The 22939-nt window shown below is 37.6% G+C and overlaps 1 protein-coding gene and 1 non-coding gene across 6 annotated transcripts in view; one reads left to right on the forward strand and one right to left on the reverse strand.

The window, feature by feature from the left end:
- Nucleotides 1-22939, reverse strand: part of LOC115431601 (sodium/calcium exchanger 2-like) — a 324862-nt gene that overhangs the window by 26266 nt on the left and 275657 nt on the right. For all 5 annotated transcript variants that reach the window (XM_030152081.1, XM_030152077.1, XM_030152078.1 and 2 more), the window contains 6 exons: nucleotides 22070-22297; nucleotides 19161-19553; nucleotides 15130-15255; nucleotides 12976-13171; nucleotides 12665-12795; nucleotides 3268-3641 (listed from right to left, as the gene is read on the reverse strand). In XM_030152081.1, coding sequence (XP_030007941.1) covers nucleotides 3268-3641; nucleotides 12665-12795; nucleotides 12976-13171; nucleotides 15130-15255; nucleotides 19161-19553; nucleotides 22070-22297 — 1448 coding nt within the window. The remainder of the gene's footprint in view (nucleotides 1-3267; nucleotides 3642-12664; nucleotides 12796-12975; nucleotides 13172-15129; nucleotides 15256-19160; nucleotides 19554-22069; nucleotides 22298-22939) is intronic.
- On the forward strand, nucleotides 2803-2891 carry trnar-ucu (transfer RNA arginine (anticodon UCU)). The gene is given in 2 exon segments: nucleotides 2803-2839; nucleotides 2856-2891. It is a non-coding gene; the product is annotated as a tRNA-Arg (tRNA).

The following is a 22939-nucleotide window of genomic DNA, read 5'->3' on the forward strand; positions in this document are numbered from 1 at the left end:
TTAATGATACATTTTATTCAAAAACTCTCTTTTTCTTCTAACAAAAAATTGTTTGGAAGTCGCCACTGAACTACCTCTAGGTCTTTAAGATTGAAAAGCTCTCTGTGCTGTTGGGAGAGACTTTCTTCACAGAACTGTTACTGCTGAGAAAATTACAACGTGTAAATCTCCAGTTCTGATGAAGCCTTTGTGGAAAATTATTGTCTGACAGAAAATACTACCTTACTGATGTAGAAACAAGGGTTTTAAAGTTTCTAGAAGAGTAGACTTCACCAAAATCACAAAGGACAATAATAGTAGTTTTGTCATATATTCCCTGATTTAGTTCATTTGACAGTAACAGTAGAACCGTACGGTCACCATAGTGTTTTAATGTGATAACAGTCATTTTTATTAGCTTACCGGCCAACAGGCCATAAGTTATTATCGTCATGCGGCATCTGGCGTTGTCGTCTGTCGTCTGTCGTCTGTCGTCTGTCGTCGTCTGTCGTCCCTTTTAGAAATTTCAATCGTCTTCTTCACCGAAACTACGATTCTGATTGACTTCAAACTTGGTATACAGCTTCTTTATGATGATGTCAACAAAAGTTAGTGAAATTATTTGGATCTGGATCTGATTCTGGATTTGGTGCGACTTTGAAAAATTTCCCCATTATAAGAGATAGGAAGTGGATCGATGCAATAACTCAGTAAATATAAATGATATCCAGTGTAAATTTCTACAGTCCAGCCCTGATGGGGAGATGACCAAAACATAATGTCCACATGCTGATCAGGATCTTCTTCTGGATCTGGGAACTTACGGAAAATTTAACATGGGCTCTTATGGGGAAAAAATTTCAATCGTCTTTTTCTTCGAAACTCCAGTTCTGATTGACTTCAAACTTGGTATACAGCTTCTGTATGAGGATGTCAACACAAGGTACTGAAATTATTTCCATCCGGATCTGATTCTGGATTTGGTGCAACTTTGAAAAATTTTTCCATTATAAGAGATAGAAAGTGGATTGATCCAATAAATCAGTATCAATGATATCAAGTTGGAATTTGAATTTTTTACAGATCTGATTGGAATATGACCGAAACATGGGCTATTTCTGTAATACAATAAATACACAGAACTGGGTAATAATAAATGGCATCTGGATATATTTCCCAAAGCTTTTCATTTGGCCGGTAAGCTACAGGGCCATTGGTCCTATTTTCTTTGGAAGTGTTGAGTCTAAGCTTAACCGTGGACACAGAGGTAGAAGTATTCGTAGTCGTTCACACGGTGCATGAAGTAGAGTGGAACTGCAACCACAGTGATTTTACCACTTTGACATTACATCAAGTAAGTCGATATGAGACAGAAGCTGACAGGGGCCATGAGGGGCCGCTGCCACCGCTGGGAGAGGACGCCTGAGGAGACGCACCTCTGTCAGCCTGGACACAGGAATGTTCAGGTATTAGCTGATTGGACGGATTCAGCCCCAGAGCAGAGTCCAGAGGTGGATGTAATGAAAACAGATGAAGTCTAAGGGTATAGATAGTTACTACATTTATGTAAAGCAGCGTCTCCTCGTCCATCAGCGGCCCTGTCTCACCTCGTCCAGGTCTCTGTCAATCAAACAGGCTGTCAGATGGAATCACCGGAGGCATGCTGGGATTGATATCATACAGTTCAATCGGCTTTGTCATATGTGCTGCGCAAACAGAAAACTAGCTAACCCAGACAAACATCGATCCCTAAGGCGTTTAAAGACACAAACAATGATTTGACAGTTTATCATGTTGTTCTGGTGTGTCAGAAAAAACAACTAATGTATAAACCACAAGAGTCCTGGTCCATCAGGGATTGGTTAAAAAAAAAAAAGAAAGTTAAGATCATCATTTGTGCATCTTCTGTACAAATATAAAGAAATAAACTGAAGTTCAATTAATTAGTTCCCAAAGTAAAATCACATTTTATGTCCACTAACGTGGACATTTTGCAAAACAGGGTTTTTTTTTTCTACGTTTCTTAGTCTTGTCCACATGTGAACTGTTTTTATTTCACAAAAAGAGAGATTTTAATAAACTGTGTGTTCAGGGAAAATGTACAGATTGTTAAACGATGGCATCTCATTACGTTCTGTTGATGTCTATTATGTCTTTGTATAATGAAGCTGTACCTGAAACATCACATCCAGGTGTATTTTTGACCTTCAGTAGATTGAACTCAGCACTTATACCTTTGGGAGATCCACAACCAACACTTAATTTAACATTAATTTACAGAACTACCCCTTTGTGACAGACTGAAGATCTGTGTCTGATACTTCCAGTATTATCCACGGTGTCCAGATGGTGTTGAGATGTTTAGTAAATGAAAGAGGTTTTGAAACTTTTTCATGTTAGTGTGGAGAGGACATAAGACGTAGATTGTGCTAATATCATTCCATCTGCAACAACTGTTTTTAAGAGGCTCTGTGGTGCAATGGTCAGTGCATTGGACTTCTAGTGAAGGTAGGAGGGATTCAAAGCTTGTAGGTTCAAGTCCCACCAGAGTCTGAGTTCTGACCTTCAGCTGACAAAACAAAGACAAATCTGTTCATAGAGTCAACTGTAGCCTAGAAGGTTAGTGAAGCAGCTCAAGACCAAAGGGATGCAAACTTAATTCTTCTTCTACTATCCATATGGTTACAATGTCCAGAAGTTGGACAACAACTATGGACAGGCCCAGACTTTGTGTTGAGATGTTTAGTAAAATGAAGGAGGTTTCAAAAATGCTTCCATGTTAGTGTGTTGATATCATTCCATCTACTACATCTGTTATTGAGAGGCTCTGTGGCACAATGAACAGTGCATTGGACTTCTAGTAAAAGGCAGGAGGGATTCAAAGGTTGTGGGTTCAAGTCCCACCAGAGTCAGAGTTTCAACCTTCAGCCGACAAAACAAACAAATCTGTTCATGGGGTCAGCAGTTGCCTAGAAGGATAGTGAAGCAGCTTATGACCTGCTCTGATAAATATATTTATTTGTGTGGACAGGACATCAGTTACTCACCATAGAAACCAAGCATAAAGTGGAGGGAATCACCATAGCAACTACACACCAGCAGATACACACACATTGCCTGTAAACATTCTCTCTTTAGGTTCATTCATTCTCAGACAATTTGTAAGACAGCTGAAGATGAGTGGGTCAGTGTCAGGAGTGTCAGAAGCTGAACCTCCATGCATGAAGCCACTGGACAGTATGAACGTATGAACATGTATGAAAGTGCTGTTCTGTTGGTTTGACTCACGTGGTCTGATCGTTGGTGAACTCCAGTTCCCCTCGGGCTTCCTCGAAGTCCTCCCCGACTTTAGCGCTGCCCGACTCGGTGTGGTATGGCAGGATGACGGTGCCACGAGCGCCCGAATTGCGAACCACCGTGACCTCCATCGTGCCGACGCTCTCGCTCACCCTCACCATGCGCTCGCTGAACGTAAAGATTCCGGCGTGGTCATCGTCCAGGATCGTCACCGTGGCAACCAAGGGCTCAACCAGACGGGCCTTAGGGGTGGCGCCGACCTCATCGCTCTCAAACATCCCCTCAGCGTCGCCGACACGAAGGTTCAGCAGACGAACGAAGAAGTGTTCGTCCTCTTCGAATATGTCGTCATCGATTATTCCAACCTGAAGGCGGACGGAAACATGAGGATCAGTATTAACCCTTTAACCCCTGATGTGTCAGCGGTGATTGTTCTGAATGTATGATTTATTTAAACTAGCGGTATTGTACCCGTGGTGCCATTGTACGACAGCATGATAAGTAAAACTTGTCTGCCACCACTATCCATTTGTAAACTACCATTTAATCATGCATTGTGCAGGTAATAATCTGAGCCAACATGTGAGGTATGAAGGGAAGAGCATGTATGTGTTTGGCCTGTCAAGCATGATTAAATTCATACAGCGGTAGTGAACTGCAGCCTTAACATTGTAGCATCATCTGCTAGCAGTAGAAATTTCATGAACGGCAGCATAACCACTTCCAAAAATGGAGTATGGCGGCAGGGATGAAGAATTCAAAGTAGAGAGAGGCTAAAATCTCCCAGCATACCTCACAACATTTGAATACGAACATAAAATTGTGCCTTGTAGATAGTCAGGTAATGTTTCTATTCATTTGGCGAGTTTGGTGGCGATCAGGCCTGTGAAGACTGAGGAAAACCCGTATAAACGCCCTCCTGTGCTGCAACATCGATCGATCAGACGCAGAACGTGCATTTTATAGTAGGATATCCATAAAAATTCAACCGTTTACTCTATAGAAAAAATTTCAAAAAGTGCTAATAGAATAGACCTTGTTATTTACATCGACATCTGAGCATGCTCAGTGCACCCCCCCCCCACTGCCTGTGGAATGGGGGGTAAAACACAGAGCAGTGAGTGAGACTGACTCACTATAAAAATAGACGGTTTGAGTTTTTTTTTTTCCTTTTTTTTTTTCCTTTTTTTTTTTTTTTTTTACTTCGTCTTCCTTGTGGTTTTTTGTTTTTACTATTGTTTCCAGTGTGGTGGTGATTTTACTTGATTTTCTTTTACTGTGTTTTTACCGAGTTTTGTCCGTGTAACTGCTTTTTGGAGTTCAACCAGGTGCCAAAAAGCAGCTGGTCTGATTTATAAAACAGAACCCCAAAACAAAAACTACTGGGCCCAAATTCAAATCCTTGTTGTTCAGTGTGTTCCAGTTCACAGTTCATGTTCAACATCCTAAATCTCTTACTGATGTACATTCTGAGTGTCTTATTTAGTAAAAACCTGTCAAACTTCAACTCCTCTCTGTCTCTTTTTCTGTTATTCCACCTGTTTTGACCCTAAAACACACAGTAAAGCAAACACAAGCAAATACTCACAGCAGCTTTTATGACACTGAAACAGACACAAATTCATAGCAGAAATAATGTCTCAGGAGTGAACGGGTTAAACATGATCAGAAACAAACCGCACAACCAGGGCCGGACTGAGACTCATTTTCAGCTCTGGAGTTTCATACCTCACACCGGCCCACTTTAGATCACGACCAATTATTATTAAAATCATGGAATTATAACCTTATATGTTAGGTCTACACACTGTTCTGCAAAGCCTTCTAATTCAGTGTATTTTCTAAAATATTTCCAATTCAGTGCAAGTAAAGGTTGCTTCACAATGTGGATTTATTTCAACAGTGAATGCACATCGACATCTCCAACATTATTATTCCTCACAACACAACAATAACAGAATCTATATTTTTGTTCTTATAAGTGTTAACATTTTTCAAACCTTTAAAATATTTGAAATGAAATGAAAGAATATGAAAAAATATTAAATAAAAATAAATAAATAAATAAAAAAATAAAGCTTGCTGCACTTTCTAATAACTATCATTTTTGTATCCTCTGCAACAAAAGATTTCCATCACAACTTACTTGTGGTTTGTTCCATCGTTGCTATGGAAAACTTTTGGTATAGTGATATTAGGGGTTTGATGAGGATGATAAGAAAAAACTGTCTGTATATCCTGTGACTGAGGGTGAGCAGAGGAACCAAAGCTAACAACAGACTCCTCTTCATCTGTGTCATTTGTGCCTAGTGGTTCAGGGTTGTGCTGCTGAGCTGCTCCTCTGTCATCAGTAGACTCTGCTCTCCCTTTCACACCTCCTCCAGTTTCCCTAGACTCACCTGCACCTGGATCACAATAAAAAATAATATCTACAGACATTTTGACTTACTTTACTAATTAAGATATTTACATTGGCAAAATATGCAGCTTTATTTAATATTACTTTGTGCTATTGCCTTTCAGTTGTGGGCTTTGTGTATTTACTGTCTCACTTTTAATAATAAAAATTAAAATAGGTCAGGGCTATGGTTTGGGTCTAGAAAGTGGTTTTAGTGGAACTAATGCTTGTTCACAGTCTGTTCCAACAGCTCACCTTTTCCTTCCATCCTGACAGAAACAATCCCCTCATCACTACTGGCTCCTGGCTCTGCTTCTGACACTAAAGCACATTTTAAAAATGCTCATAATTCTCAGCACAAATCTTCTATTTTGCAAAGCCTTGGTGTCAGTTTCATTCATGTAGTGCTGAATCCTGGAGCATCTCAGAGCACCTTTCATACTGAACAGGCCTACACCATACTCTTCATTGGAGCCTATTTCTTCTAATCCTCTTCCCTCTCTGAGCAGTCCTACCTGCCCACTCTGGACTTGTGGGCTCATGGCTGGTGTCTGCTGCTGAATGTTCTTTCTGACTCTGAGGAGCTACAAGACAAAGTTTCCCAGTTATGTGGCCTCGCATCATACCATTATTTAAACTGCATAACATTATGTTACACGCCACAATGCCACACAATTCACTGACTTGATAATTAACTAACTTGAAAGGTGGTTTACCCGGTTCATCGTCCTTATTAGTTGTTTCCAACTGGGAGGTCGTTTTTGTGACAAAGTTGCAGATTTTGTCACATTTGGCTGCGTTTGCTTCCAGAGCTTTCCTCTTTTTAATTCTTGCTTCTCCACACCACCCTTGTTCTTTCTATTATCCATGTTTCAAACAGCAAACACAGCTGACCATCCACAGCCTACAGAGCACAGATCGTATATGCTCCACAGCTACAGTCTAGACTCTAGAGCTACTAACCGTATGCAAGGACATGTTACGTCAGGTCACGGTGTGTCCGCAAAAAAAGAGGAAGAAAACAAACAGTTTGCTAGTAGAGGGGGTGGGGCCCAGGAACAGCGGCTGCAGATTACGTGATCAACTCAGTGCTATGACTGAACACCGGCCCCAAAAAATAAATAAATAAAATATTAAATATATATTTAAAGTGAACTCCAGCCCTCGCGGCCCAAATATTATACCGGCCCACCGGGAATTGTCCCGGTCCTCCTGATTAGCCAGTCCGGGCCTGCGCACAACTACACTATAAAGTAAACCAGCCTATAAATAAAGAACAGTGAGGAGAAGTTAAGTGAAAAACCTAATGCGATACGACTTAATATGCAGAATCCACTTAATTAAGAAGCTAAACTCTGAAGTATTTTCGTGATAACTCCATAATTGCCAGACTTATGTCCTTATTATTTGACTCATAAACAGAGGCTCCACTTACAACCCTTTATCATCTCATCATGCATTAACCGACAGCAGGATGCTCCCAAATCAGATTATACCAGCTGTGTAATCCAATGAGCCGGACCACGTCTTATTTGACTGGTTATGTGATCACATTGAGATTTTCGCAGCATCATTAAGTAGTTTTCAAGTGCCAAGGAGATAATGATATAGATAAGGGGCGTCAAGCATACAGCCAGCCAAAGGGTCCAACCCAGCCCCATGGGAAGAACTTGTCAAATGCAGAAATTACACTGAAGATATTAGCAATGAAGGGTGTTAAAATCATTTTAGTTCAGGCTCTACATACAGACCAATATGATCTAAAATTAATTGAATCAGAAAAATTCTATCATAATAACCTATAAATAATGACAACTCCAATTTTTCCTCTTAGTTTTAGTGTAAAAAAGTAAAATGACATGAAAACATTTACATTTACACACTATCCTTTAACAAAAAAAATGCGAATAACCTGAACAAATATAAACAACATAAAATGTCTAAAGAAAAATTAGTCTAATTTTAACAATATTCTGCCTGTTACTACATGTTTTATGCATTTGTGATCTACAAGCCCTAATGTAAATGTGTAAATGATAAACTGAGGCAGAATATTGTTAAAATTGTGCTTATATTGCTTGAGAAATATCAGGCTGTTCATGCTATTCACATTTTTAACCCATAAAGACCCAAACAACCACTGGCGACCAAAATCATCTGCCAATATAAAAAGTTTAATAACTTGTGATTCATTAAACCTATCAATCCATGTAAATAATTAAATAAATAAAGTGTCTTTGAGTGTCAAAAAAAGCGCTATATACTGTAAGTGTGATGTATTATTATTATTATTATTATTATTATTATTATTATTATTATTATTATTATTATTATTATTATCATCATCACCATCATCATCATCATCATCATCATTATTATTGTTATTATTATTATTATTGGTGTAAAATACAGTTTGTCATCTTTTCATGGTCATCAGATATGACCCATTTGGATGTTCAGAGGCTCTGTAGTTACCATGGAAACACTGTCATCTTCTACACCATTGATTCACCAGTAAAACCCATGGAGTTGGCTCAATGACAGTGGATGGAGACACTGGGTTTATGTTCAGTTAATGACAGATTTTGTGGAAAAAGTCACGATTTCTTCATTGTTCTCTGTTTCTGATATTATGGCAGTTAACTTTAATCTGAGCTTCTATGAACATCTACATGATCAGTAAATTAAATATATATGTTTTTTTTAAATTTATTTTTTATTTGACCTTTATTTACCCAGGCAAGCAATTAAGAACAGATTCTTATTTACAAATGCAGCCTGATCAAAGAGCAATGGCTCCTTGAGCGGTAGGTGGTGGGGGGGATAGAAGTAAAAACAAGGTTATACAATATACAGAAACAAACAGTTAATAAATAAGTACATTACAACAATAACAGTGAGACATGTGGGAAATATGGGAAAATACCTGATTTTTATTGAAGAAACGCAAAAGACAGAGGATAATATAATAATAAATGGTGATAAATCACTTTAGAAAGGTTAAATAGAGAGAAAAATTCATTTGGGAACTGCCACAAAAGTAGCACTGGGTCTGTGGGGGTTAAGGAAACTTTGTAGATGCAAACACTTTCGTAATGTAATTTTACTTTTTTCACTGTAAAACACAGAGAAAAATTTGGAGTTGACCTTATTTATAAGTTATTATGTTATTATTTTACTGGTCTGACCCACTTGAGATCATATTGGGCTCAATGTGGCACCTGAGCTGAACTGAGTTTGACACCCCTGATACTGATTAAAGATGCTACTTCCAGGTCTTTATCACTTATTTCTCCTGCCCAACTCTTCTACGTCACATTTGGAGTCATATTTTACAGGAAATTACTTGAAATTTTGACTGAACCATCTTTACCACTAGGCTTAGTTATAATAACTAAAAGTCCACTAGATGTGTAGCCTTAAAGCATTTTATTTTCTGTAATTTGAAACATATTACTGACCAGATTTATGTAACATGATTCAACAAAGACAGTGTAATAAAGTCATAAAATTCTCTAAACACATACTCTACCAAATGGTCTTTTTCCACATCTAGAAGACAGATAGGACAGTCAAGACTTAGCTGACTCTCTGAAGCTGATGAAATGCACTAATATACATTTAAAACAGATGACGCTGACCTTGGTAATAGTCACTTGTGCATTAACATATATGGTAGTTCCAGTTTATTCAGTATTTTTAATGTCCTGCTGTCCCATGATTCTTATGGTTATTGCATCAACCTCCATTGTCCAGCTCTGACATCTGTAAGAGTCAGATTTCTATGCATGTTCTTATAATATACAATCATCCTGTGTCCTTTTAATTCACCCCGGAAAGTGACCTGTGAAATTCAATTCAATTACAATACATTTTTCAGATATTTTTCAGAAAGACTTTAAAGCCTGAGCTTCTCTGAATGAGAGTAAGAATAGGAATTTAATAGCTTTAGTATGGAAACACCAAATTAACAAAGTGTAGATTACACAAATTTCACTGCAATCCGCTCCGTATTAAAGATTTATTTTGTATTAATGATATTCTTTAATTTATACAGATTCACACAAACTCTTCATAATCACAAACCAACTTCTATGTATTTTACTGCTTTTACTTTTTTCTTCCACATCTCAAAACTTGATACTGAAATGTCTGTTTAAATATCGATATTACTTGGATAATTTCATCACTTTATCCCCTGTTCCTTTGATACAGATTGTATTGATTATACTGTATGTGTACAGTATAGACTACATATGTTAGTGTACACATTATTTACAGGGTTGTATAAGGGTACCGGTGTCACCAAGCTGTGTACAAATGTTCGACCTAACAAACTGCAGTTAATTCCTTGGATACAAGGTTTTATTTTTGTGCTGAAATCCACAGGGACAGTGGATGGAAAACTGCTGGTGGTTATATTTGGCACAAGGATGTTTTACTCTTGTGAGATTAATGTTGTTTGTTCATGGTTCCTGTTAATTAAACAAAATTAACAACCTGGACAAAAAGAGTTCAAAGCTACACAACATTTTGAACCTAGACCTGACCAGATCCTAACACTGCCCCCACAGACTTGTACTGTAGGCAGTAGGTATGATGGGTAATCGCTTTATCTGGCTCTCTTCATCACTCTGGAACAGGGTCAATCTGGACTCATCAGACCACATGACCTTTTAACACTGAAACACAGTCCAATCTTTATGAACGTCCAAATGGGTCATGTCTTTTATTAGTGTTGTAGTACTTAAGATTGGTCTTGTTCTTGAAACCACTTTTTTCCACGTCTCGGTCTTGGGTGCATTTTTACTCGTCTTGTCTTGTCTCGATCTTGGACTGCACGGACTTGGAATTTTAAGACGAGACCGGTCGAGACCACCACTGTTAAGTTATTTGCTAATGCCACTGATTAGAGTGGAAAGGATCTATTTCAAAGCAACCAGTTTTTGCTTGGTTGCCCACGGTTCCCCAGCAACGGTTGCATACAGACACACCACACGAAAGACAACACTCCCCCCACCCCCACGCATGCAGTGAGAGTGAAGGAAGACCAGGAGAAGGTGTTTACATGTCCAACAGCAGTGATGTCTGCATTGAACGAAACAGCTGCTGTTGATGGATGCTGGATTTTTGACAGAAACTAAACGAAAAATTGAGATTTCCTGCATTATGGTGCTTTGAAAAAAAATGTAGAGACTGTTTGTCGCCGGTACTGTTACTGTAAATCTTAAAATAGAGAATTCTTACTTTGTTCACTCTTCCAATAATTTTTCATTGTCTGTACGGTCTTGGTCTTGGTCTTGTCTTGGTCTCCGAACCCTCTGGTCTCGTAAATGTCTTGGTCTCGGATGGTGCGGTCTTGACAACAACACTATCTTTTATATACGTTTTAAAGCTGTCACTGAAGAACAGGTTAGTGGATGACATTTATTCAGTTTATTGGAGATATTGCTTGTTGCTCACTGAATTTAAAGAGTTAAATCATTCAAATGTACAATCGGAGCCAAAGATTTGACCTGATGACCATGAAAAGATGACCAACTGCGTTTTACACAAATTATTGACATGTATTGATAGGATTAGTGGCTCAACAGGTATTAAACAGTTTAGATCAGTACATGGTTTTAGGTTTTGACACATATTTAGGTCTCTGAGGATTAAATGCTGAAGGGAATCTGCAGAACCGATAGTAGAGGTCGTGGTCAGAATCAGAATCAATACAATTCAAAGTGCATGTAGTTCTGGAGACATGTGATGGACTAACACCTCAAAATGCTTCACGTTGGTTCTTCCTTTCATTTGTTACCTGTCTGTATCTGTAAGACTAAGATCTGCATCACATTATTATTCTGCCTCAAGTCACTTTTAAGGGACATTAAAACTTGACATAGTAGCAGCAGAATTAGTCGTACTTGAGTTCTGTTTCTTTGTCCTCTCCTTGAATCACTTATGTCTCTCCATGGCCTTTCTTTGACTCCCCTGCTGGGACCCTCATTATTTATCTCATCACCCCGCTCCCCCTCATCCCTGTTGCTTTCATCTCCTCACATTTCTATCCAGATTTCACAGCCACGCTGCAGGTTGTTCTGAAGCCTGGAGCCTGTTTATGCAGAACCACAAAGTCAAAGTGGCTTCTTACACTTAGTCTGGGTTCACATGAGCTCAGTGTTTTGTGTGTAAATGCAGCTAAAACAGGCCTCCGTGTTTAAAGGCACGTTTTTACTCAGAACTGGAAATGGACCTGGTATGATTTGTAGTCATTTCATGAGCTCAGAGATTTTTGTATGAACTGACAGATCTCATTCATATTGCATTTTTATATTATTATTATTATTATTATTATTATTATTATTATTATTATTATTATTATTATTATTATTATTATTATTATCACAAGATGACACAAGCAGTCATTCCATAAACATGGCAATGAACATAAATATTGATTTACAGATATATACATTATTATTATATATTACCCTTCCATCTCGTACTAAATTAAAAAAAGATTCAGTTTCCTGGTGTGTCCACACATACCGCGCCATGTTTCTTTTAAAACTCTTCTTCGCTTGTTGTAACATCTGTCAACATTCTTTTTTTTTTTTTTTTTTTTTCATTCACCTGACTCTAGTTGCAGAAAAAGGTCTTTCCATTACAGTTTTGTGTGATATACCATTTGCACTACACCGGAAAAACCACCTCTTGCCAGCACAAAAACTTTTTTGGCGAAATTGTCATTTTTGCATTAGGTAAATTTTTATGCGCAGGTTATATTCACACAATTTGAGGGTCAATGGAAAAGCGACTATCGTTGGACGTAGCATCAGAGACCAGACTGTGGGTCGTTATTCGGTTGTTTTTTCTCTCAGGGGTGGTTCTTATAATTCAGTTTAATGCCAGGATACATCAAAGTGTCGAGGTGTTTTCTGGTGTTTCTGGTGTAAAACATTCCTCTCTCTCGATGCTGGTCCTTTTATCTCCTCCACTCACCTTAATCTCTTTGCGAGTTTCTCCAGGTTTGAACACCAGTGTTCCTTCGCTGTACTCGTAGTCTGACCCGGCGTTGGCTGACCCGTCCTCAGTCCTGTAGTCCACATAGAACGTGTTCTCTCCCAGACCGCCTACAACAGATCAGATATAACAAATTTAACCCACAAAGACCCAGTGCTACTGTTGAGGCCTTTTATTGGCCAATAAGTCACATACAGTCCATTGGTGTTAGTGTTAAAACATGTGGGTGTGACTTTAAGACTCCATCACATGTTGGATCACATCCAGAAACCCTGATTTTGGGTCCATACCTTGGCAGATGACGGCCAGCGTCAGGATGCCACAGTTCTCCATACACTGACTGTGGGCGCTCTCAAACGAGATGCGGCTGCATATGTCGAAGTCGTCCTCCTCCGGCGTTTCCTCATCGGTTATGACGGTGCGGCGGGCGTGGTCAGCGGCGTGCTTCTTCAGGACGTTACCGGCTCCGATCATCATACGAGTCGCCTCGAGGGAGAAAGAAGAGGTGATGGTAAATATAGATGAAACGAACTGTTTACAAAACCATCAGACCAATAAACAGAACAGAATTCAACAGGATACAGAATTCAGAGAAGAATACAGAAAATAAGTGACAAAAAAAGACAAAAATGTTAGACTTGAAGAAAAGAGGTGAAGAAATGATACTACGGTCAAAGAAAAGAAGTGATAAGAAGAGAGGAAATGATAGAGTAGAAGAAGAGAAGTCCTTAAAACAGTAGAAACTGTAACACTCAAAGAAATGCAGTCATATTGCCACTGACTGTTGATACTGATATTTAAAATGACATTTTGGCTGATAACTAATGCCGATGTTACTTTCTGATTATTTGTTTTTTGGTGTTATTTATCTATTTAGCCAATATACTGTATCTCCATTGTAAACATAGTAATAATAATAATAATAATAGCTTTATTTATATAGCACCTTTTAAAACAAAGTTTACAAAGTTCTTTTGACAGACAAGTAAAGGGCACAACAGCAGGATACAAGATGCAAATAAAACACTAAAACAGAAGCAACACAATAGGAGAGATGTGTACAACAATGCAGAAACATGACACTTCAAATAAATTAAATGCATTGGAATAAAGAGGGCAGGGATAACGTAACATGATGCTGTCAAATCAATGCAAAAATAAAGGAGTGAGATAAAACAACACCATGTAAGAGAATATAAACCAACAATCAAACAGGATAAGATTCAAATTTTAAAAATTAAAAATTAAAAGGGACAAACATCACATAGAAGCAAGTCTATAAAAATGTGTTTTAAGAAGTGATTTAAAAGACGTCACTGATTCCGCAAGCCTTATCTCCTCGGGCAGGCCGTTCCAAAGTCGAGGGGTCCTGATGGAAAAGGCCCGGTCACCTTTAGATTTAAGCCTCGACTTTGGAACAGCCAGGAGCCCTCTGCCCCCCCGAGGATCTAAGGCTGCGTGCTGGCTCGTAGGTAACTAACATCTCATCTATATAACTTGGGGCCAGACCCATTCGGGCTTTAAAAGTAATCAGTAAAATCTTAAAATCAATTCTAAAACACACAAGGAGCCAATGGAGGGATGCCAGGATAGGGGTTATGTGATGTCGCCTGTTAAAACCAGTGAGATAGTAAGCGGTTCATATTTTAAAGTCTTTCAGTCCTTCAACACATTATCTATGAATGGACGCAAATTCAAACATAAATAAATATGAAAAAAAAAAACTTTTATATAGCACCATAGATAAATATCCAACACTATCTGACAATATATCAGCACATCCTGATCACAATATGAATTTATATGGCAATTGCAATTCCATTCTGTTGTAAATATGTATACAGTTGTTAGAGTTTTATTACTTATTACCATTATAATTATCATTTTCTATTGTTTGTCTTATGCACTCTTTATGCATTCACATTGTCTCATGTACTTTATTCTGTTGTTGCCCGGACCAGTGAATATCCCCGTTGTGGGATCATTACAGTCTCTCTTTCTATTATGAAGAGGTTAATTGTCATTTTCTTACCCACCCCTATCTATTAATATTAATATGAACTACATAAAGACCTTGTGAACTACATAAATACAGTGATTTAGTTTCATTTTCATGTTTTCAGTACATAAAATGAACATGTGTTTGGTCAAAGCCTCCAAAATGACTGGTTTACTTGTTCAAAATAAAAGCTATAAACAGATATGATAATTTAATTAAGTTTAATTTATTCACTTTTGTCACATTTACCCATATACTGTGAGTTGAGTTGTGTCATTAAATTGAACTTAATTAGAATGTGAAGGTTGAATATCAGCATTTTGTATAGTATAGTATTGTAATTTTTCATTTTACTGATGGTGCTGAGTGGATTTATGCTCATTGTCATCGTTTGCTTGATGTGTGTGTGTGTTCTGAGTGTTGTGTTGTTGTGTTGTTGCATTACCTGTATGCGGTAAAAGGCTCTGCTCTTCTGTTGGTGCAGCAGGGCGTAGTAGTTGGCCAACTCCACCAGCTGGTCCAGCTCTTTGTCTGGATATTTCTGCTTCAGCTCCTTCAGGATCCGAATCACCTGAGGAGAAAGAACATCATTATTAAAATATCCAAACGCCGACGGGGTATGAGGCTGTTGTTCCAACCTGTTTCTGTAAATGTTCGGCCAAGTTTTAATAATGAGACAAACATGACAGTTGGAGATAAATACTGGAACATTAAAAAGTACATTAAAGTAAATATAACTGAGCATAATTGTATTTATACAGCACCCTTTAAAGGAGATATGTGTAATATTTGTACTTTAGGAAACAAAGAAATTACCAGATGATCAGAATAGTTTTGACAAACTATATAAGAAATGATAGTCAAAGAAAAGAAGCAACAAAAAGAGAATACAAAAGTTCAAAGTTGAAAGAAATAATCAGTAAAAATTGAAGAAACAAGGTGATAAAAATAGAAGAAATACTAGAGTCTGAGAAAAGAAGTGACAGAAAACAGTAGAAACTACATTAGAGTTGAAGAAAAAAGCGATAAATAGAAGAAACAACAATAGAGCTGGAGAAAAGAAATGATAAAAAATATACCAAAATGTTAGTGTTGAAGAAATGAAGTGAAGAAATACAAGTGGAGAAAATTTGCTAGTCAAAGAAAAGAAGAGACAAAAATTGAATAAATGATAAAGTCGGTGAAAAGAAGTGATAAAAATAGAAAAAATAACAGCAGAGTAGAAGAAAGAAGCCACAGAAGAGAAGAAAAGATGAAGAAACACTAGAGACAAAGATTAAAAACGTACAAAGTAGGGGTGTGCCAAAAAATCTATTCATATAAAAATCGCGATTCTCATTTACTACGATTCAGAATTGATTTAAAGTGTCCCAAAATCGATTTTAAAAAATAAAACTAATCCGCCAGCGGTCTTCCACCGTTCAGTATGCGGGACGTCCTGACTTCATCACACAGCCGGTTCTGCAAGATACGCTTGCGTGGTAAGCACCAAAACAAAGAGGAAACTAACGGAGGAGGTAGGGTTAGCTATGGGGTTAGCGGTTAACAGCTAGCACATTCACAAACCATCAAATGGCATTAAATAACACGTGAAAGGATGAAAATGCATACGTATAGCACACCAAATGCAATAAACTGGCATCACATACAATGCGATTTCATGAGTTCAGTCTGTCAGCTGCATCACCCAGAGCTTAAGGACACGGTGACACAGTCAGCCACCAGCAGCAAACTGACGCACACTGCTGTGCCTCACCAAACTTCTGCCAAGCATGGATAAATGTTTAAAAGTTAATAAATATGAAAAAGACATTTTAATGTCTGCGTTTGTCATTCTGTCTTGCAAAGCAGCCTGGAGTAGATCAGGAGGATCCTTTACACACTTATAGACCGAAGAAGAAATCATTATGAATCAAATCGTTTTGAATCGAAAATCGATTTTGAATCGAATCGTAGCCCCAAAAATCAAAATTGAATCGAATCGTTAGATAGTAAAAGATTCCCACCCCTGATATAAAGCTAATGACTGTTTTACGTTTGTTGAGTTCATCACCTGTTGCCACATGGTTTAGAACTGTGAAAAGCGTAATGGAAACCCAGCTAGTGATGATAAGTTTTCCAGTTTGTATGGTGCTCTTATCCCCTCCGTTTCCCTTCTTCTTTCTGAAACACTTTCAACTGTATCACATTCCTCTTCATCCCCTTCATTCTCCCATTAGTCCTGCATTTACTTCTCATTTATCTCCAGCTCCTCATCGTCTTCGTCATTCCAACCTCCCACATGGTGACACCTCTGACATTTTATTACCTCTTCAACTTGTTTTTCATTTCCCCTCCTTCTACTTGGCCAATAATTGCTTCCTTGTACCTATTAACAGGTGTAAATGTGTGTCAGTGTGGATAATGTGACCTTCATTCCCTCTCCATCTTCCTCAGGCTCTTAACTTTGTTCACTGAGTTCGCTGCTGAAACGCTCACAGATCACACAGAGCATTAACTACATTAGAAAACGGACACTTTAAGTGGAGCCATAATTCATCATGATTAGAATCACCTCCAACCTATAGCATCCACTTTTACTGTCTGCAGCAGCGGCGTTCATTATTTTACGTGCCAATCACAACGGCAGAAATTGGGTTTTGTTAAATGTTGAATGTTAAATATGTTTCCTAGCGACAGAAAAACAGCGAGATAAGATTAGAGTCTGATTACAGAGCAGCACCGTCTCCAGTGATGACAGTGTTTTTATATGAGTTTAGAAAATACAGCTTATTGTGAACAGCTTTACTCTTATTATCACTTCCTCTCTCTAACTTTATACATTATCTATATTTTTCTATCTACATATATATATATATATATATATATATATATATATGTATATATATATATATATATATATATATATATATATATATATATATATATATATATATATATATGTATATATATGTATATATATATATATATATATATATATATGTATATATATATATATATATATGTATATATATATATATATATATATGTATATATATATATATATATATATATATATATATATATATATACCAGCTTCTCATTATCCTGGAACATTTGGAGTTTTTTCTCAACAAACAGGTTTGAATATCAATATGTTCTGGTTTTCTCTTAAACCTCTATGACTCAGGGTCTTTATTTGGACAAAACATACTGATTCTGTGGTTTTTGTTTCTCACAGGAGGATTATGGGCCTATGAAGTAAGACTGAAATGTCAGGATAAAGATCAGGATGAGTTTACAGTCTACAGATTCTAAAAGTACACTATGTGGACAAAAGTATTGGGACATGTTGAATTCAGGTGTTTGTTTTCTAACAGGGGTTTGAGCTCTTTATTGACATTTTTGCTTCCAAAATGCCTCATAGATGTTTTTTAATCAGTTTTTATTGTGACCTCTGACCCCATGACAAGAAACAGCACAAACAGTTAGAAACATCTAACATGTGTTTGAATGAAACCTGGTATGAAACATCTGAAAATTAATGTAATGAAAGTCATTTTGTCTGAACATAACGGCTAAAGTTAAGTGCAAAGGGAGGTCAGACTAAATATGACCACTTTGGACTAAAAACTTTAGTTTTTCCTGCTGTTCATACTTCACATACACTGTATGGACAAAAGCATTGGGACGCATCATGTCTACAGCTGTACGATGTCCTGATGTCCTGTTCATGCTGATTTGAGATAAAAACATCAATATTTCCTTAAAGTTTAATGGGAGATTTTACTTCCTCAGTGAGATGTGAAAAAAGTTGATGGTTAGTTGTGGAAGAAAATTATTATTTACAGTCAGAGCATGAATTTCTTTTTAGAAATTTAGAGGTAAAATATTTAAAATCATAGTCATGGATTTAAAAAAAAAATCAATGTTGAGAGAAATTCAGTAACATAACGTGCTGCACACTTTTAATACTCCTCAGCCAAATATAGTGTAAGATTGTGTTGAAAGTTACTGCCCTATAATTTAGATCAGATTGTGTTTGTGTAAATTCGGTGTGGAAATCTCAATGCATTTTTCAGATAATGTGATTAATGTGATTGTTGAAAAGACATGTCACCATTTGACCTTTAAAAAGTAGGCCAAGGGGATCTATTTTCAGTAGGGTTCTGCTCCACGCCCAGATGCATCCACACAGTATAAATTTGGTGCAGGTATGTCAATGCATTCGTCAGATGATGCGATTACATTGTTGAATGGACAGAAGGACAGACAGATGACAATACGATCGGTAAAAAAACCATCTCTAAGGTATGTTGGGAACAAAGATAAGAATTTAAACCAAACTAATGCGATGATGTTTATCCCAATATAAAACGATATTATGATTTTAGTCATTATTGTTTTGTATCCCAGACCCCTGTTAGTTTAGAAACACCTGAATTCAATGTGTCCACATACTTTTGTCCACATGGTGTATCTGATGATGAATCTCACCTCCTTGCGGCTCTCGTCCAGTTCCTGTCTGTTCTCCACATTGACCATGGTGCTGTTGGAGTTGGGCAGGTTACCGCCGCCTGTTGCCATGGATCCCCCCGCTGCACCGATGTTATTGGCCGCAGCCCCCGCCATGCCGTCCTGAGTTCCAACTCCACAGTTTTCAGCGGGGACCACAGCGCCTCCTCGTGGTGGAAACTTCCCATCCACAATCATCTCCATGCCGCCTTTGTTGGGCGTCAGATCTCCCTCGGTTTCCACGACGATGCCGTGGCGCTTGTCGGCACGGTAACGCTTGCCCATGTACTTGTAGAAGAGCAGGCGGCGGTCGGCGATCCAGGCCAGGATGACGCACACGGGGAAGTAGAGCAGGGTGACCAGGGCCTCCCACACCTGAGATACAGGTTCACATCATCAGCTGCTTCACATGTTCATCACAGATCATAAACACAACTGTGGGGCTGGAGCTGACATGTGTCCTGTTGTAAAGAAGCTCCAAAATCTAAAACAGGGGTAGGGGTGTCAAACTCATTTTAGTTCAGGGGCCACATTCACCCCAATATGATCTCAAGTGGGCCGGACCAGTAAAATAAGAACAGTGGAAAAAAAGTACAATTACGTTATGATAATGTTTACATCTACAACGTTTTCTTAAAAATCTGAATAACATGAACAGCTTTAAATGTCTTAAAAAAATAAGTGCAGTTTTAACAATATTCTGCCTCAGTTTATCAGTTTGTCATTTACACATGTGCGTTACAACTTACATTACAATTACAAATACACAAAACATTCAGCAACAAATTGCATTTACTCCTCTTAAGACATTTCAGGTTGTTCGTATTTGTTCAGGTTATTCCCATTGTTTGTAAAAGGATAGTTTGTTAATATAGACATTTTCGTGTAATTTTATTACCTCCGCCAAGTGTAACGGCGAAGGTTATGTTTTCATCGAGGTTTGTCTGTCTGTTTGTTTGTTTGTCTGTTAGCAAGATAACTCAAAAAGTTATGGATGGAAAATTAAATGAAAATTTCATGAAATGTTGATGCTGACACAAGGAACAAATGATTAAGTTTTGGTAGTGTTGGGGGGGGGCGTCTGATCTGCCTTGGTGGAGGTCTGCGCTCTCTGAGTGCTTTTCTAGTTTATTTATTTTTTACACTAAAACAAAGATAAAATCTGCAGTTGTCATCATTTGTAGGTTATTATGATAACATTTTACTGGTCTGACCCAAATGACATCAAACTGGTCTGAATGTGGAACCTGAATTAAAATGATTTTTACACCATTGATTGATAATATCTTCAGTGTAATTTTTGCATTGCACAAATTCATCTTACGGGCCAGATTGGATCCTTTGGTGGGCCAGATTTGGCCCCCGGGCCGCATGTTTGACACCTGTGATTTAAAACATGGACGCTCTCGCTGAACAGTCATCAGTATGCGTCGTTAGCATAGCATTTAGCACTTCTACTTCTGGCTAGAACCTCTCTGTGTTGGTTTCCCCTGTCCTGTCCTGTCAGTGACCATCAGAAAGACCAGGGTACCGATGAAGAAGTACCTTCAAATGGCTGCTCAAGTTCTAATGCTAATTGCTAATCCTAATGCTAGGTGCTGTGTCTATTAGGATGGGTAAAATGGGTAAAGTGAGTTGACCTAAACCAAACCATGCTAGCAGGAAACATGAAAACATCAGAACATCAGAGTAAATGTTCCAGTTGGTTCTATCTTGATAAATCTGCTCCAGTCAGGAGTTGGAGCTCCACTGCTGTTGCAACATAACTGTTCAATACAGATCATTTTACTTGACCCTTAGTTTTTATTATGGATCATGGGTTTTACTACTGATGATAGCTTTTTTTTTTTAAATCACTGAAGCACAACTTTTACACTTGACACATAGTTTTTATGTGTATATTTATTCTATCTTGTATATACGGTCACGGAAAAAATTATTAGACCACCCTTGTTTTCTTCAATTTCTTGTTCCTTTTAATGCCTGGTACAACTAAAGGTACATTTGTTTGGACAAATATAATGATAACAACAAAAACAGCTCATAGTAGTTTAATTTCAGAGCTGATATCTATCCATTTTCCATGTTTTCTTGATAATAACCAAAATCACTTCAGTTCTTCCATTAAAATCGATGGCATTGTACTGACAAAAACAGCGCTTTTAGACATTCCATGTTTTCTTTTCTGTCTGTTTTAGTCACATGATACACACAGGAGTTAGTACTTGATTGCATAACCATTGTTTTTGATGACTTTTGATGGTCTAACAATTTTTTCGTGCAACTTTGTAGTGTCTATTTTATTTGTTGCTGCTGTATCTTGAGCCAATTGCAATCAAATTTCATTGTGGATGTAAAACTGGAATGACAAATAAAGTCTATCTATATCTATGTCTAAATAGACCACAGATTTGAGTCTAACCAACCACAAACCCACAAGAAAAAATCTTAAGACATTTTATTTCAAGACTTTAACTTATACATTTAAGTTTTGTCCTCTTCCATTACTGTATCAATCAGAACTGAAGCTGAAAGCAACATCACAATAGTTTAATGCTGAAGGAGTATTATACCTACAATGGAAATGTAATGTATTGGAGCCAAAACTGAGCCAAACTGAGTAAAGTGGAGGTGCATAAAGCTGATGCTGTCAGTGGAACAGCAGGAATAATAACTCACAACACAAACACACACTGAACTTTTAAACTGCAGCTTTGTGCCATCACAGAACTGCACAAACCCACTGCGAGTGTGGTGTGAAGAACTGTTTCTCAAATTAAAAAGTGAGAACTGATTTTCTGTAAAACTAACACTGCCCCATGTGATCTACATACTATCTGTGAAATTACCAAAAATATGATTGAGTAAAAATGAAATCCGTGCTCCCTCACCTCCACGACTCCGGGCGTCATGACAGACAGGATGAGGTAGAGCCAGATGTAGGCGAAGATGCTCCAGAAGGCGGTGATGAAGAACACGCGCAGGTGTTTAATCTTGCGGGTTTCGCCGTTCGGGATCGTCCATACACAGATGCCGATGATCACGAACATGTTGAAGGCAGCGCTGCCAACGATGGTCCCCGGGCCCAACTCTCCGGCCTTGAAACCATGACCACACACCTGCACAGGTACAGGACAGGAAGTGAAGACGGAGAAAAGAAAACAGTGATTTCAGAATAAACAGATGGGATTTACCGTCTAAAACTGATTTATTTTTTTGCATCGAACTTACAACTATATTTCTTTTTTTCTCAGAATTAAAGTAAAAATATTGCAGAGCCAATAAGTCGAGGTGCACAATTAAACATAAAACAAAATATTGTTTGAGAACAATTTTAAAACTTGAGCAAATTATGATAAGATAAGATAAAATAAAATATGATAAGATAAAACAAGATAAGATTAGAAAGCTAAGATAAAATAAGATAAGATAAAATCAGATAAGATAAGACTTTATCAATCCCACTCTGGGTAAATTTTACAGTTAATTAAGGTTAATGGTTGATATTTGCACTTACAAACTTTCATTTTTGATTTTGAATATACGAATATTAAAAAAACAAAGTGAAAATGAGTTGAATCAAAACTATTGAGATGCATAATATCACTTTAAAATGTCAAAATGTTCTTCCATATTTACTATGTTGACTCTGCTGGAAGATGATGAGGGTTTTTAGAAACACTGGGAAATTCACATCATTCTTAAATATTTCCCTATAATACTAATAATCCACATGTCAGAACACTCCACTCCACTTCTAA

This window comes from Sphaeramia orbicularis, chromosome 13 (genome assembly GCF_902148855.1).
Source record: "Sphaeramia orbicularis chromosome 13, fSphaOr1.1, whole genome shotgun sequence".
In the NCBI taxonomy this organism is placed as follows: Eukaryota; Metazoa; Chordata; class Actinopteri; order Kurtiformes; family Apogonidae; genus Sphaeramia; species Sphaeramia orbicularis.